Genomic DNA, 18195 nt, shown 5'->3' on the forward strand with positions numbered 1-18195 from the left:
CTCATCACATATTAAGAAAAACCTTGAGGACTAATATGTATGAGGGCATCCTGAAAAGCAATGCCTCCACTTTTTTATGTGAAAATGCTTAAAGCTTTGTAAATAAAACAAACATAACATTCTACACCTTTATTCTCGATGTCTACACATCTGCAGCCCTCTGTCACTAATGGCCTCTGAATTGTAGAATATAACATGGCAGTGTGCAACATAATTATGTCAGTGTATATGAAAAAGCATGCAACAGCAATCTGATGCCTTGTGCTCACTGTTACCAGTCATCCTTTATACAGTCCCAATTTGGTTCCATCCTATTTTCACCTGTTTCCAAAACTTCAAAGAACATCTTCAAGAACTTCACTTTGGTAGTGATAAAGCGATGCAAGCAGAGGTGATGTTGTGGCTCCAATAACAATGTCAAACATTTAACAGAGACAGGATTGACAAACTGGTCTCTCGTTGAGAAAAATGTGTCTGTCACCAGGACGACTATGTTGAGAAATAAATATGCAGAAACAAAGAATAAAGATGTAGAATGTTGATAAAGTATGTTAAAATATTTTAAGTAAAACATAAAAGATTCAAAAGCATTACTTTTCAACATACCCTTGTATTTCAGGGTACGATGACACCACTAGTTATAAAGATTGGCAGTTCCACTTTCAAATAATGTATTTCAACAGCAGCTACATATTCCGTTGCAAATTTTGTCTCTACACTTGTTGAATTCCAACCATTCCCATTATACTTTTACTAACTTGAATTTTATGCACAAGATGACATACTTCATTAAGTGTTTATTCACTAAGATTTTTACATAATTTACCATGATTTTCAAATTGGCATTTGTACTCTTATAAGTCAGGTATTCCTAATGTAGTTGCATAAAATGATTCCATAAACTTTTCTAAACTCCTAAACCAGAACATTTTTCACAAACCAAATTTTTATCAAGACTTACAGTCCCTCCTGAATAACAAAATCTAACATAGCCATTTTTGAAATGACAGTGTAGTTTCCAAATTTCCATGCTGATCTTTAAATAGTCTGTCTCATTTGAGATCTGCAGTCTGTGCCCAGTCGTACTGATGCTAATGAACATGTAACACATATGTCGAGACTGCTACCAATGTTCGCTCGTATAATTGTTACGTGCAGTTTGTCCGTGCAAATATGTGTATCAGTATGCATGAAAATGCAGTAATTTTGAAGTTTAAAAGCCTACAAGTGTTTTATTAATTAAAGTCTGATTGTGTTTTAACTGAACTGTATGATAGTTTGTAGGACATTCAGACCAGCAGTACCATTTTGACTGATTTATTATTGAACAAGATGACTTTCACTTAGAACAGATTAAGTGGATTACTGCAATGTACTTTTGCCCAGTGGATTACTATAAGACAGTATGTGTATTGTGATGTATAGTGTAAATATGTACAGTGTTTTGTGGCTTATTTAAATATTTTGTTTAGTGACTTGTTAGAACTACCAATGATTATCAGGTGGTACATCATTAATCTGTGCTACAATAACTTTACAATTTATTTGAGTAAGTCTTTCACTGGACTCTCGTACATTTGTGGACACTGACCCAATTTATGTGCTAAATAATTGTATGAAGTTGAAATACTGGCCATCACTTAAATAATAAGCCTCAAGGATAACAAATGTATAAAAAGTGAAACCAAAACTGTGGTGCTGCGTACATTTTTTAGCTGTCCAGTAATGATTAAAATTTCAGCTTCATGGCTCCAGACTGACATTCCAGCAGAGAGGCAATGGAGAAGAGAGAACGGAAATCAGGTTGGCGAACTTGCACACACAAGAAAGTGTTCAACCTACTCATGTGAGATATGTTGAAAGTGAAGATGACGTTTGTCATGAGAAGCATTATGAAAAAAAATTTCACAAGCACCCACAGAAAATGGCATGACACAAATTACTGTCTCATGCATATACAGAGCAATTCAAGATGAATATATTGATTACAAATGACTAACTATTTAAGGCATAACGATACATCACCAAGAATTACAGGGCACATACAAGAAAGTCCAAAATTTGTAGTGTTGCGGAAGTGCAGTGAACTTAAGGCCAGTACAGGCGTGGTGATGCATAAGTAAAAAGTTCTGTGTCATAAGTATAAATGGTGGATCCTTCCTGAAGACATTCTGCATGTTAGAATTTAACAATTGTTGTTCCGTCATCACAGTGCAGAGAAAATTCCGTTGACATTTCAGGTACTTAACAAGTCAATGGAGGCAAGTGAATTTTCCCACTGCATAAAGTTTAATAGAGTACTGAATGGGCACGAGTGTCCACTGTTGCATGAACAAGAAAGGTAAGCTTCAGTCCAGCAGGCTTTGATATCTACAGGCAGAAATAAGTACATCATCTGATTTTAACAATATTGTTCCATGGTCAACTGAGGCAACAGAATAGCCCAATTGCTCACCAATTGTTGTACACCGTGATTCAGAAGAGATAAAAATTGATGTTGATGCAACTTCTGAACTTGAAAACATTTTAGATACGATTTTCACCCATAATTTTGGGGGAAAATCACAAACAGGGGCAGATAATGATGATTAGAACATGAATGATCTTTTCTGGCAATAAGCTTCAAGGTTAATTGCTTTCCTAACATTGTAATTACATGGTATACATTTTGTCATTAATTTTCCTGGGATTTTTCTATAGTCACTCAACAATGATTGAACATACACGCTAAGGAAATGTTTTGGCTTTGTGCACTGCACACAGCAATTCACTTTTGTCACTTCTATTTAACATTAGCAAAAGTCTGTACAGAATATTTTGTGAAAGTGAATAATTATTTTTTTCAAACAGAAGAAAGGATGTATGCTGGCATATGGTGGCACTCAGCATTTATGGTGAATAGTGCTTAATTCTGTGGCCGATAAGTAACAAAAATGGATGCCGCCATGTCGATATTAACACAAATACTGCCCATACCACTGCAAGAAATAACCTCCAGACGTAGCACCACGCCACAAATATAACTACATAACTTCTGCGTGCCATCTGAAAATGACTCTGAAAAGTCTCAAAGACTCGTTAATGGTAATAAACAGGTATTTCATAAATGACTGGTTGCAGTTATCTGAATTTATGTTCAATCATACAGGAACTCACTTTTACTTCTCTGGAGTTAAACTGCCATACTTTGCATTTTCACATTTACATTTTTTAACTCTTAATGCAAAGGCTGACATAAATGATGATAATATTCTGTGAAAACCCATCAGCTTCAGAGAAAGTGGCAGTCAAAGATGAGAATGATTCACTTGAGAAGGCAAAAAAAATTATCAGTCGGTTGTTTCGACTGTATTTTATTTTCAGAAAATTTTCCCTGCAACAGCACTCACCTGCATGAAGATGTATAAGGCACAGTAAATGTAGACTTAACATCTTTGTGTGTGCATTCTAGATGAAGGAACAACTACTATGTATCTGTGGGACACAGTGCTGACAAGAAAATTTCTTGCTTTCTGGAGAAGTTCCTGAAGACATTACCTATTGGTTTGAAGCACATTTCAGCCTTTAATGACTACAATGGTAGGCAAAACAAAAGCCAACTTGTGATAAGCTCTGGCTGTGGGTCATGTACAGAACAGGGATTGGAATAGTTAGCTATAGGTACTTCTTCAGTGGACATTCTTCTGATTAATGCGATCAAGATTTTGGTATCATCAACAAAATTAAATTTCACAATCAGCATGAAGTTTATGTCCCAGAACATTGGCAGCAGGCTGTTGCTAAGTCTTACAAAAAGCTTACTGTCATGAGAATGGAAAAAGCAGACTTCGAAACACCATCAATGCCATGTATGCAGGCAACAGCAATGTACTGGCTGCTTAATACACCACATTGTGTGTTACTGGTTATTAATTGTACACAAGTAAGTCATATTATGTATCTTCAATATGTATTCATATCCAGTAATGGGACAAATGGATTGAGACCAGTAATAGATCTTCTTTTATGATGACATTTCACTCAGACATGTCAGATATATTGTAAAATTACAATGTGCACTTCTCCTTGTGATATCTGGCACATCCAACAATGGAAATGGTGCTAAAAGTATGCCATTTTTAAACTTAAAAGGCTGTAATTTGACATGACAGATGTAAGTCAAGCTTTTCACTATGGGTTTTGCCAATGGATTGGCTACTAGATTGTATATAATCACCAAGGCTAATCACCAAGACTTACTATTAATTAGATTTGTTATTGTAATCAGTAACATTTGAACTCAGTCCTTCTCACAATAAGGTTATGTTCTAATTGCATATATTGTGCACATATACAGGGTGTTTGAAAAAGGACTCCCTAGTTTTAATGTGTCCTAGAATCTGTACAAAATGACATACGCTATTTTAGTTTGTGGTATTTGGTTCATCAACTCTCCAAGTTTGTATCCGCTAGAGTTGATAGGTCTGCTCGACCTAGAGACGGTGTGAGTGCTGTTTTTTGGCTTGTGAAAACTGAGTCAGCTATCACAGTGCAATATAATTTTAGATGACAGTATGGCGGTGAACCACCTATAGCAAAAAACTATCTGTCATTGGCTAAAGTCTTTCAAGGAAACCGGTAGTGTTTTAAAAGCAAAATCATCAGGTAAACCACGAACTTCTGAAGGTGTTGTTGAACAGATCCTTGTTTCGTGTGTTCAGAGACCAAAGTAGTTATTGGCCAGACATAGCCTACAATTAGGAGTGCCTAAAGGTACTGTGTATGATGATGTGCATAAAAGACTTAAGTTGCGTACATACAAATTGGCCACTGTAAAGCCCAGACATGACCCCACTGCACTTTTTCTTTTGGGGCCACATAGAAAATGTTGTGTACAGTGGAAAGATCAGAGACATCAATCATTTAAAGGAAAGAATCATCATGGCGGTTTGGACAGTTACATCTGAAATGTCGGTGAATACGTGGCGAGAAGTGGAATATCGTCTTGATGTGCGCAGGGCAACAAATGGATCCCACGCTGAAGTCTACTAACACTAAACAAAACTTGAAGGAATTCTCTTTCAAGATATGTACTCATTGATGTGATTTTTCATTAATTTTCCAGTTAAATTTATACTTAAAACAAGGGAGTTCTTTTTCACACACCCTGTATGTATTACTAGTTTCAGAAATAAATACCTCCTGCTTCAGCTGAGCTCCTAATTTCTTGCCTGCTTCCACAAAATCAAGGAATGTTACTTCTTCTGGGTTTATTGTCGCAAGTGTGTCCAGCCACTCCTTTTCAACAAGACCAACCTGCAGAATAAATACCAAATCAAGTCATATTTATTCACCAATGTGGCAGCTATCAATGTAGCAATCTGGTGCCTGACATGTCACATATTAGTTTTTTCTCATTTGTACCTGTATTGTAAGAGATTAGTGTGGTTTACATATTGCTCTTGCACATATGACACACACACACACACACACACACACACACACACACCATCTCTGTCAATGGGAAAAAAAAAAAAAAAAAAAAACACACAAAAAAAACAACCTTTGGATTTTCTAGAACATATTCTTTTAGAACTAACACAGTCTTGGTTTCCATTTTGAATATTAAATTATTTTCCAGAGCAGTGATGAAAGAATCTATCCATATGATATACGCAGCCTGTTGCAAATTTACAGAGAGATAATTTAATACTTTAAAGAATTCAATTACAGTAAACCCTTGCTAATTCAGAACTAACAATAATACTGATGGTGAAGTGAAATGCCTCCTTACTATACTGGATATCACACACGTCAATTTCATTTATGAAAAATGTTGAATACATTCTCTTTCTTCCCATTTGCTTCACTTGTGGCCAATAATGAGTAATGAATGGTTTTCTTCAATGCCAAAGACAATGGCAGAGACAATATTGGTGAACAGGTCTTCAGGAAAATGAAAGTTTATTATGAGGTGCATTCAATAAGTAATCCAAAACATTTCATTTTTTCTCACCCAATTCATGGGTGCTTGCAGAATATCTATGTAGACCTGGCAGTGAACAAAACCACAGTGAGCTGTTAGGCAAGGCATCTGTCATCATCGCAATAAGGTTGCACAAACCTGTCTGGTCTCTCGCATTCTGGCCAGCCACACACAGCTGTGACACCTGAAATGTTAGAATGTGTGGACACACTCATTTAGTCATTGATGGATCACAATTAAACGCCTCACTGCTCAATTGGATGTCTCTTTTGGTAGTGCTGACACACTCATCCACCAGTTGGGGTACTCAAAGGTGAGTACCAACTGGGTCCCATGCCGCCCAACAGAAGACCATCTCTACATAATTGCTTGCATGTAACTAGGCTGATCATTACAGTTTTTGTCATACATTGTCAAAGGCAATGAAACATGGGTTCATCACTTTGAACTGCAACCAAAGCAGTAATCCATGAAGTGGCATCACATCATATCTCCTCTGAAGAAAAACTTCAAAGCCCATCCTCAGCTGGTAAAGCCATGGCGACAGTCTTCTGGGATTCTGAAAGGGTTATTCTGTTTGATGTCCTCCATCGTGGTGCAATGGTCTACTCTTAAGTTTGCTGTGCTACCCTCATGAAATGACTTAAGCATGTTCGACACCACCAAAATGCAAATCAGCTTCTCCTTCTCCATGACAACACAAGGCCCCACACCAGTCTGTACACTCAAGAGGAGGAGCTCACACAACTCCATACACACTACAGCCGAGATCTCACACCTTCCAGCTTCCATCCATTTGGCCCAATGAAAGGTGCACTCTGCAGGAAGCAGTACATGGATGATAGGGAGGTCATTGATGCAGCAAGACATTGACTCCCTGACATCATCCAGTAAAGTGGTACCATGTGGGCATACAGGCCCTCCCAGTAATGTGGCATAGGGCCATCACACTAAATGGAGATTATGTTGAAAAATACGGTTTAGTAGCCAAAACAGCAGGGAATAATATGGTGTATTGAAATCCTGAATAAAACCAATCTGCTTTCAGAAAAAAAATTGCTGCATTACTTACTGATTGCCCTTCATAGCAAGAGTGCCATTTTCAACTCGATCAGCAAATGGAATAAAGTTATTGAAGATTCGCATTTACAGAATGTATTTGCAGCTACAACCACAAAGAACGTTTGTGACTGAAGTCAATGATATTGATGAATGAACAGGTATTAGAGAAATGTTTGAAATGGTGAAAATAAGGGAAAATTTGGATACATTTATCAATTTTATTGAGATTAATATAATCTTATGTTGAAAGAGGTGCAGCAAGAAGTGACAAAAGAACAGTGCACAACAGTGTCTCACAAAATTAGGCCATTATTAACAGATGTTGGCATTATGAAGAAGGTATCGGGATTCATCAGACCGTACAACACTCTGCCATTGTGCCAACGTACAGTCCCAGTACATTTCAGTCTTAGTTGCCAATGTCATGATGATAACATTGGGGCATGCACAAGTCGTCAGCTGCGGAGGCCCATCATTGGGAGTGTTCAGTGCACTATGTGTTCAGACACACTTGTACTCTGCCCAGCATTAAAGTCTGATCTTAGTTCCACCACAGTTTGCTGCCTATCCTGTTTTACCAGTCTGCCCACCCTACAATGTGCAATATTTGTAATGAGGGGTGCCCATCCAGTCCCATGATGTATGGATGTGGTTTCATCTTGGTGGTTTCATCTTGGTTTCACTACATGTTAAAGATACTCACCACAGCACTCCTTGAACAACTGACAAATCATGCAGATTCCAAAATGCTTGTGCCAAGCCTCTGGGTCTTCACAATCAGCTCTTGGTCAAACTCAGATAGATCGCATGTCTCCCCCATTCTACACATCGACAGCGCATTCACTGATACTACATGCACTGTGCATGTGTCTGACTACCAATCATTCATCAGGTGATACTGCTATTGCCTGGACAGGTTTATACTGACAGTAGGTCAGTGGTCATAGTGTTCTGGCTGATCAGTGTAAATTTCCCATAAAATGCAGGTTTTCATTTTATAAGAAATATCAGGGTGTTGTTGTTGTCTTCAGTCCTGAGACTGGTTTGATGCAGCTCTCCATGCTACTCTATCCTGTGCAAGCTTCTTCATCTTCCAGTACTTACTGCAAGCTACATCCTTCTGAATCTGCTTAGTGTATTCATCTCTTGGTCTCCCTCTACAATTTTTACCCTCCACACTGCCCTCCAATGCTAAATTTGTGATCCCTTGATGCCTCAGAACATGTCCTACCAACCGGTCCCTTCTTCTTATCAAGTTGTGCCACAAACTCTTCTTCTCCCCAATTCTATTCAATACCTTCTCATTAGTTATGTGATCTACCCATCTAATCTTCAGCATTCTTCAGTAGCACCACATTTCGAAAGCTTCTATTCTCTTCCTGTCTAAACTATTTATTGTCCATGTTTCACTTCCATACATGGCTACACTCCATACAAATACTTTCAGAACCGACTTCCTGACATTTAAATCTATACTCCATGTTAACAAATTTTTCTTCTTCAGAAACACTTTCCTTGCCATTGCCAGTCTACATTTTATATCCTCTCTACTTCTACTATCATCAGTTATTTTTCTCCCTAAATAGCAAAACTCCTTTACTACTCTAAGTGTCTCATTTCCTAATCTAATTCCCTCAGCATCACACGACTTAATTCGACTACATTCCATTATCCTCGTTTTGCTTTTGTTGATGTTCGTCTTATACCCTCCTTTCAAGACACTGTCCATTCCGTTCAATTGCTCTTCCAAGTCCTTTGCTGTCTCTGACAGAATTACAATGTCATCGGCGAACCTCAACGTTTTTATTTCTTCTCCATGGACTTTAATACCTACTCCAAATTTTTCTTTTGTTTCCTTTACTGCTTGCTCAATATACAGATTGAATAACATTGGGGAGAGGCTACAACCCTGTCTCACTCCCTTCCCAACCACTGCTTCCCTTTCATGTCCCTCTACTCTTATAACTGCCATCTGGTTTCTGTACAAATAGTAAATAGCCTTTCGCTCCCTGTATTTTACCCCTGCCACCTTTAGAATTTGAAAGAGAGTATTCCAGTCAACATTCTCAAAAGCTTTCTCTAAGTCTACAAACGCTAGAAATGTAGGTTTGCCTTTCCTTAATCTATTTTCTAAGATAAGTCGTAGGGTCAGTACTGCCTCACGTGTTCCAACATTTCTGCGGAATCCAAACTGAACTTCGCCGAGGTCAGCTTCTACCAGTTTTTCCATTCGTCTGTAAAGAATTCGCGTTAGTATTTTGCAGCTGTGACTTATTAAACTGATAGTTCGGTAATTTTCACATCTGTCAACACCTGCTTTCAATGGGATTGGAATTATTATATTCTTCTTGAAGTCTCATTCATCTTGCTCAATAGATGGTAGAGTTTTGTTTGGACTGCCTCTCCCAAGGCTGTCAGTAGTTCCAATGGAATGTTGTCTACTCCCGGGGCCTTGTTTCGACTTAGGTCTTTCAGTGCTCTGTCAAACTCTTCACGCAGTATTGTACTCCCATTTCATCTTTATCTACATCCTCTTCCATTTCCATGATATTGTCCTCAAGTACATTGCCCTTGTATAGACCATCTATATACTCCTTCCACCTTTCTGCTTTCCCTTCTTTGCTTAGAACTGGGTTACCATTTGAGCTCTTGATATTCATACAAGTGGCTCTCTTTTCTCCAAAGGTCTCTAATTTTCCTGTAGGCAGTATCTATCTTACCCCTAGTGAGATAAGCCTCTACATCCTTACATTTGTCATCTAGCCATCCCGGCTTAGCCATTTTGCACATCCTGTCGATCTCATTTTTGAGACGTTTATATTCCTTTTTGCCTGCTTCATTTACTGCATTTTTATATTTTCTCCTTTCATCAATTAAATTCAGTATTTCTTCTGTTACCCAAGGATTTCTACTAGCCCTCGTCTTTTTACCTACTTGATCCTCTGCTGCCTTCACTCCTTTATCCCTCAAAGCTACCCATTCTTCTTCTACTGTATTTCTTTCCCCCATTCCTGTCAATTGTTCCCTTATGCTCTCCCTGAAACTCTGTAGAACCTCTGGTTTAGTCAGTTTATCCAGGTCCCATCTCCTTAAATTCCCACCTTTTTGCAGTTTCTTCAGTTTTAATCTACAGTTCATAACCAATAGATTGTGGTCAGAGTCGACATCTGCCCCTGGAAATGTCTTACAATTTAAAACCTGGTTCCTAAATCTATGTCTTACCATTATATAATCTATCTGATACCTTCTAGTATCTCCAGGATTCTTCCATGTATACAACCTTCTTTTATGATTCTCGAACCAAGTGTTAGCTATGATTAAGTTATGCTCTGTGCAAAATTCTACCAGACTGCTTCCTCTTTCATTTCTCTCCCCCAATCCATATTTACCCACTATGTTTCCTTCTCTCCCTTTTCCTACTCTCGAATTCCAGTCACCCATGACTATTAAATTTTCATCTCCCTTCTCTACCCGAATAATTTCTTTTAGCTCATCATACATTTCATCAATTTCTTCATCATCTGCAGAGCTAGTTGGCATGTAAACTTGTACTACTGTAGTAGGCATGGGCTTCGTGTCTATCTTGGCCACAATAATGCGTTCACTATGCTGTTTGTAGTAGCTTACCCGCACTCCTATTTTTTTATTCATTATTAAACTTACTCCTGCATTACCCCTATTTGATTTTGTATTTATAACCCTGTATTCACCTGACCAAAAGTCTTCTTTCTCCTGCCACAGAAATTCACTAAGTCCCACTATATCTAACTTCAACCTATCCATTTCCCTTTTTAAATTTTCTAAACTACCTGCCCGATTAAGGGATCTGACATTCCACGCTCCGATCCGTAGAACGCCAGTTTTCTTTCTCCTGATAACGATGTCCTCTTGAGTAGTCCCCGCCCGGAGATCCAGGAATATTTTACCCAAGAGGACGCCATCATCATTTAACCATACAGTAAAGCTGCATGCCCTCGGGAAAAATATCAGGGTGTAATCAAGGCAAAATTGAATTATTTTTTAAAAGTTATATATTTTAAATTTTTTTTACAAAACAACCTTATCCCCTTCACAATACTCGCCACTCCAACTAATACATTTGTCCCACTAGTGCTTCCATTGTTCAAAACTTTTTTTCAGTCCTCTTTACACATAGCTGACAGCTCCTACCTCGTTTTTTTCTTGACTTTTTCAATGTTGTCATACTGGTGTCCTTTCATGCCTCTTTTCATGTGTGGAAATCAGAAAAAAGTTGCACAGAGTCAGGCTAGGTGAGTAAGGTGCATGGGACAGTGGAACCATGCCATTTTTAGCTAAAGACTGTCCAACAGAGATGGCTGTGTGTGCAGGTGCGTTGTTGGGGTGGAAGAACCAGTCTCCTGCCTGCCACAAATCAGGTCTTTTTTGACAAACACTGTTGCATAATCTTCTTAAAACTTTCAAATAAACAGTTTGATTGATGGTCTGACCTGGGGGAACAAACTCTGAATGAACTACACCCTTGGCATCAAAAAGGCAAATCAGCATTGTTTTGATGTTTGATTTGACGTTGGGGGGGGGGGGGGGGGGCAGGGTTACGATGGCTTCACTATCGCTTTGTTTCTGCGTTGTAGCCATAGCATCATGACTCAGCACCAGTAATGACCAATGACAGAAAATCTGGATCAGTTTCAATCTGTTGTTTCAAAGCAAAGTACGTTTCAACTTGAGATTCCTTTTGATTATCAGTCAGAACCTGAGGAATACCAGGGTGTATACATGGACAAGAAAAAAAAATTCCCAGATTTTTCCTGGATTTCCCGGTTGAAAGTACACATTTTTCGTGTTAATTGACAGTATGCTTTTCCTCGGCACTGTAAAACTTAATCAATTCTTCGAATGTTTATGGTTTTATACACCGACGTAGAATTTCCTGGCACTTTAGAAAACAAAACTCGAGGGAGGGGGGGCAGGGGACACGATTCGGAAAGACCTTTGACGTGCAGCAACATGTACACTGCATATTTTCCTGTTACAAAGGTATAAATTCGAATTCCACCAAACACCACATGTTACTTTCTGAAGCATAGAAATCGAGATTGCAACGCGGTTTTGTAAGCCAGTCATAGCTCATGTCATGTGATCTCACCAGCTGATGGCAGCATAGGACATGTGATGTAGTCAGCCAATAGCAATATCACTCTTAAGTAGTGCGAACACACAAATAAGAAAAGATAATGATTTAAATTAATATACATAGTGTTGCTACAAGAAAAACAAAGCTTTCACATATAATATTGGTCCCGAAGATTAATAAGTTGCAGGAGAAGCTAAGCTTCCACATATAATGATCTTTTTTTGCATGTTTTACACTTTAAGATACATCACACAAACGTGCCAGTGAATTTTTTAATAACGACGTAAATGTCTGATCTTCCAGGCTCGAAATTCTTCTAGATGGTCATCCTCAAAGAGTTGATTTTCGAATGAGAGTCAAACGCTCTGTGATTTAAGAAATTCATCATACATTCTTGCACATAGTTCATCTTGCGTAAAAGTAAATTTACTTTGAAAGTAACGCTTTTCAAACCACCATTCGCAATATTTTCACGTAACCTGTTAGAAATTGGTACGGTTCAGCAATTGCCAGAGAGCACCAGATAACAGGCATCACAGCGCTTGCGCAGCTACGATGATGCAGGAACCTCGCATGTTCGTACGTGTAAAACATTAAAAGATCTTGCATTATGTCATAAAAGAAACAAGGCATCAGAGGATACTTCAAGAGCATAGAAATTTCGTGAACCATACTAAAATGCATAATTCGGCTTAAAGTGCACATTCGTACGTCCGCATTTGGATGTAAATTTTCTTGGACTACCAGTACTGTATTATCTCATGTTTGGTTGTTTATTCTGGCATAATGCCATACGAGCTAGAAGATGGCAAATGTGCACTTGAAATGCTACAAACAGTTGAAACTACCCAACAGTGTGAAATTAAACACCTTGTTTCAAATAAATTGACTGCCTCAGTGCAAAATATTAATAAAAGCCAAATCTCTTTAGCAAACCGACAAAAATAACTTCATTGTCCTGCAAGGCGATTAATGCTTGGCTGTCAGAAAGGTGGAAATAAAACCTGAAACTAATAACATATTTTAGACTTCCATAATTATGCGAACGTATTTTAATTCATTTGATACCTCCCGGCCACAGAAATCCGTTTTGTTTTCATTTAATGTGAGAGTAATAAATGAAGAGAAAACAGCAAAATCACTAAACGTAAACACGGGTCACATGGAGACTTCCCACTACAACTCAGACTGCTCTGTGGATCAGCCCCGGATCTCTGATATTTCCGAACTGGGGCAATATTAGATAGTGGCGCCCAGCCACACATCTGTAGCCAGAAGCGAGAGAAAGTACTACTCATACGCGACTCAACTGCGCATGCACAAGAGCCCGCCCGCTACTGCTCAAACGAATCTAACGTAAACAGCTGTCACGTCGCACTCATCGGAGGCAATTTCTTGTTAGGAAGCATTGCATAGTCTTCCCAAAGCCTTTGACACACTTCGCTTTTGGCAAATGCTTGTATGGGCACTGTGTTTTACTGTCGTATATGGCATATTTCCTTTGTCACTTAAGTTTTATTTTCGTTTTTTTTTTCTTGTTCACGTTTTGTTGCTGCAATATTATTCTGCAGAAGCAGGATACAGTAATATCCTTTGTTAGAGTATTGGTTCTTACCAGTCAAAACCACAAAAATTTAACTGAAAACTAAAACAATGAAAAATTCCCGGAATTCTAAAAAATTCCTGGGTTTTTCCTGGTTTTCTCCCGGGTGAAAAAATTCCCGGGTTTTTCCCGGATCTCCTGGTTGTCCCGGGTCGTATACACCCTGCACATTTGGCAGCAACCCTTTTCATTCCCAAATCTTCCATTAAAATTTGCTGAACCAAGCTCCAAGATAACCCACTAATCTCTAACAGCTGATCAATTGTCTGTTGATGGTCAGTGAGCTCAAGCTCTCGAATTTTTTCAATGTTTTTGTCAGTTCAGGCAGTCGAGTCCATAAAGAGGTTTGTCATCAATTGATTTAAATTGTGTAAACCACTCGTACACTTGGCTTTTGCCCATAGCATCATCTTAGTAAGCTGCTTTCAACATTAAAACAATTTCAGCAGCATTTTTACCAATTAGAAAACAAAATTTCACAGCTGTACATTGTTCACTTAAACTTGCCATCATAAAAAATGGAACAAGAACAAAACAGCACTAGCAAAAACAATCACAGCAGATGAACAGAAAAAGCCAGGTCGACAACACAGGCAAAACTGAACTGCCAATGAATTGCACTATACACACCTAGCGGTGGAATGTGTACTACACAAGCTCCGCCCACGGAAATGTTATTCGTTTTTTTTTTTTTTTTTTTTTTTTTTTTTTTTTTTTTTACCTCTCATATAGTAATGTATATGTGCAGTAGTGTATATATCAGGATTTTTAATGAACATTTGAATATGTATTGTAACTTTAATTTGTTTAATCCTATTGTTCCTTATTGTAATATCATTACATAAGTTACTTTTAAATTGAATATATTTTACACTATTTCACATAATATTACTGTTCATGCGGTTTTTATTTAATCATGTTACACACAGAATGTTGTATTTTATCTTCAGATAACTATTTTAGAAAACATTTCTGTGATTATATCTTTCGATAATATGGGCTAAAACCCATCCCAATTAGTTTGAATTAGTGGGGTTTCACCATACTATCAACTACAAAACAAACATTTGTCCCATATTATGTTTCTCAGTTTAACAATGTTATAGCAACACTTCAGGAAGATGTTAAATCCCAAGAAAAATCACAAAGCACTATATACCAGCTGGACACAGCCACAGTTCACAATTTTAAAATCACTACAAACATCTTTCATAAACTAACACACAAGAATTATATGACATTTTGTTATTTATAAATAATGGTTCTTACAAGTTGATCAATAACATTGTTTTTTCTGTACACGGAAAGCTGCTTAAAATTCCTACAAGTCACTTACCATTTATAATGACTAGGTAAAGTTAAGTTTTGTTACATAAAAGACCTCTAATATATCTCACACATTTTTCCCCAATAGACATTAGTTCACTAATGCTATTTTAAAGAAAACAGACCCCTCCATGATGCAAAGTGGTGTGTCAAGGCCTTATGCTTACCCATCTAGCAACCAACTACTCAGATGGGTTATGTGGACATGGACCTCACAGGGAACAAATTGGAAATTTATGTAAGGTCTTATGAGACCAAACTGCTGCGGTCATCGGTCCCTAAGCTTACACACTACTTAATCTAACTTAAGCGAAAGACAACACACACCCATGCCCAAACAGACAAGGTTGTAATTTCCAGCCATACTGAATAGTAATTAACTGTGACTGTTTCAAAAATACAAAAAGGTTATCAAATACCATTACGAGTCACACTCTTGAGCTACCAGTGACTGGTAGCAACATTTGAAAACCTTTACAGGTATGAATGTGCTCCATCTGGCAACAAGGCCAGAAGTCAATGGCCCCACAGACCTTTTCTCCTCCATGTGCCACATAACGGAAAGTCGTACCTCCAATGTCCTGATGCCAAGGCAGTATTTAGGTCAGTGCCTAGGCTACACTTGAGAGTTCGCTCCGAGTGATTTTCTTGGGCCAGGCACTGACTGCAAAAGCTTTTCCACAGTCAGGATCTCACTCGCGTGTCACCAATAAGGTGCTAAAAATGTCATCCATGTCAACCTTCATCTCCAGAAGCGGCTAGATATGGACCTACATCATTTGGAGCCACTACACTAAAGAGAAATGGCCTCTGACACCAGCAATTGGAAATTGTAATGTTGTCTTTGTTCTTCATCAACAATACTCTGGACTTAAACTTTTGCTCATCCTCAGGGGACTTTAACTTTTACATGCCCCTTTCAGACTTCAATTGTTGCACACTTAGTGAATGGACATTGGATTTTGGAACTTCTAGTGTACTGTAACGTTTTCAGGTCTTTAGACTACAGGAATTATTACTGTTCTTTCAATATTCAAGAAGTTACTTGTGTTCAGTTACTGTGTTCCAAACTAACTCCTGTTAGGAATAATTGGTTATATTAGTTACAATAAACTTCATATTCATTTTTATACCTGGGTGTTTTTTCTGGGCCACCCTCAGTTGGCATTCCAAAAACATTAGCTAACAAAGGTAGTGAAACTTGTATGCATAAAGCATCAATATATACAGATATGCACAAATTGTGACATAAATGCAGGGATTTGGAACTAATCAGAATGAAAGGAAAGGTCATTATGAGTCTGGATTAATCAGGAATTATTTATCTATTATCAAACGAAGCAAAACAAAACTTCAAGCAGAAATGCTGAACTCAAGTTTCAAAACATTCCTTTACAAGGAGGATCCAGGGCTGTCCCAATTTAATTATCACAAAACCGCAATGATAATTTACATAGATATTATTGTCACCCGTGAAAAACCCAATTTGCACTTTTTTCACCTGAGGTCCTGAAAGCCATGGACAAAAGCAACTGGATGGATGCTTTATTTTTCTGAATTCTTGACAGGATTTGGCTCAACTTGACACCAAAATGTACGGTAACATTGGGACATCAAACAAAATTGGCAACTGGTTTGAGAATTTCTTGGTGAAGAAAATGCAGCATGGCATAACGACAACAGAAAAGACTTAGCTAAGAGAAGCATGTTGGGCCATTTATTGTTCGTGTTGTATATAAATAATGTGGCAAATAATATTAACAGAACATTTTCTTCTTTTTTTATAATGAATTACTGTCTGGGAAAAAGTTGTTCAAATATCCTATCAGATCTTGATAAGATTTCAAAGTTTTGTAAATTATAGATTGCAGCAATCAGTCACCCTATTTAAATTTTATTGTGCAGATCTAGATTTCGGGTAGAAGCTAGCCATTCTCAATGCCCTATTATTTTTGCTCAACGCATGGGCTCCATCCACAGTTCATTGAATACTACTCAATATTCAATGAACTGTGGATGAAGCCTGACCAACAGGGAATTACATGCATTGAGCAAAAATAATAGGGCATTGAGAATGGCTAGCTTCTACCCGAAATCTAGATCTGCACAATAAAATTTAAAAAGGATGACTAATCGCTGCAATCTATAATTTACAAGTCAATATAACAGTCGCTGAGTGCAACAGCTTTCTGAATGGAAGGTAACCTGATGTAGATTTCAAAGCATTATGCAGACTGGCAACTTGCTCTGACTGTTGAAAAATATGCACTTCATACAACATACATGACTAAAATATCAATGAGTCTCATTTGAAATAAGTCAATTCATAAAATACCTATGTGTAACAATTTGTGGGAATATGAAATAGAATTACCACATAGGCTCAACCTATAGGCTCTAGAAAGGAAACAGATTACAAAATACACATGAAGCCTATCCTAGAATATTGCTGAAATGCATGCAACCCAACCAAAGTGGACTGATAGCAGGTATTAAACATATGCAAAGAAGGACAGCATAAATGGGTACAGGTCGCCCAATTCATGCAAGCGTCTCTTTAGAAATGACAAAAGTTGGAACTTATAAAATGATATGGAGACAGAATGCCTGGCCAGTACTTAACTATAGTAATTAAAGTCCAGTAATGCTGAAACACACCCACAAAATTAAAAAAAATCTTTTCTAGCTTTCAGAACCATTGTTTCCTTCATTAAGGGGGAGGGGAATCAGATGAGGAAGATAAAAAAAAAAAGTGGGGCAGAACACCGTAGAACGAGAGAGATACCCACCTATTGAGGGGATGAAAACTGGCAGATGTAAAAACCCAGATCATCATCTATCTGCTGAAAGCCCATTTACAATGTTTCGAGAACTGGTATGAAGCAAGTAATCTAGGAATATAGTATAGCTCCCTACTTGTCTAGCTCCCTACTTGTCACCGCTGCAGGGATCACAGAAAATTGCCAGCCGCTGTAGCTGAGTGGTTCTAGGCACTTCAGTCCGGAACCGCACTGCTGCTACGATCGCATGTTCAAATCCTGCCTTGGTCATGGATGTGCGTGAAGTCCTTAGGTTAGTTAGGTTTAAATAGTTCGAAGTCTAGGGGACCATAAGTCCCATAGT

General features: G+C 38.0%; 1 protein-coding gene across 3 annotated transcripts in view; it reads right to left on the bottom strand.

Annotated features, from left to right (window-relative positions):
- LOC126416728 (mannosylglucosyl-3-phosphoglycerate phosphatase) overlaps positions 1-18195 on the bottom strand; it is a 220328-nt gene that overhangs the window by 126708 nt on the left and 75425 nt on the right. For all 3 annotated transcript variants that reach the window (XM_050084547.1, XM_050084548.1, XM_050084549.1), the window contains one exon: positions 5179-5295. In XM_050084547.1, the coding sequence (XP_049940504.1) occupies positions 5179-5295 (117 nt within the window). The remainder of the gene's footprint in view (positions 1-5178; positions 5296-18195) is intronic.

The sequence above is a fragment of the Schistocerca serialis genome, chromosome 8 (assembly GCF_023864345.2).
Source record: "Schistocerca serialis cubense isolate TAMUIC-IGC-003099 chromosome 8, iqSchSeri2.2, whole genome shotgun sequence".
Lineage (NCBI taxonomy): Eukaryota > Metazoa > Arthropoda > Insecta > Orthoptera > Acrididae > Schistocerca > Schistocerca serialis.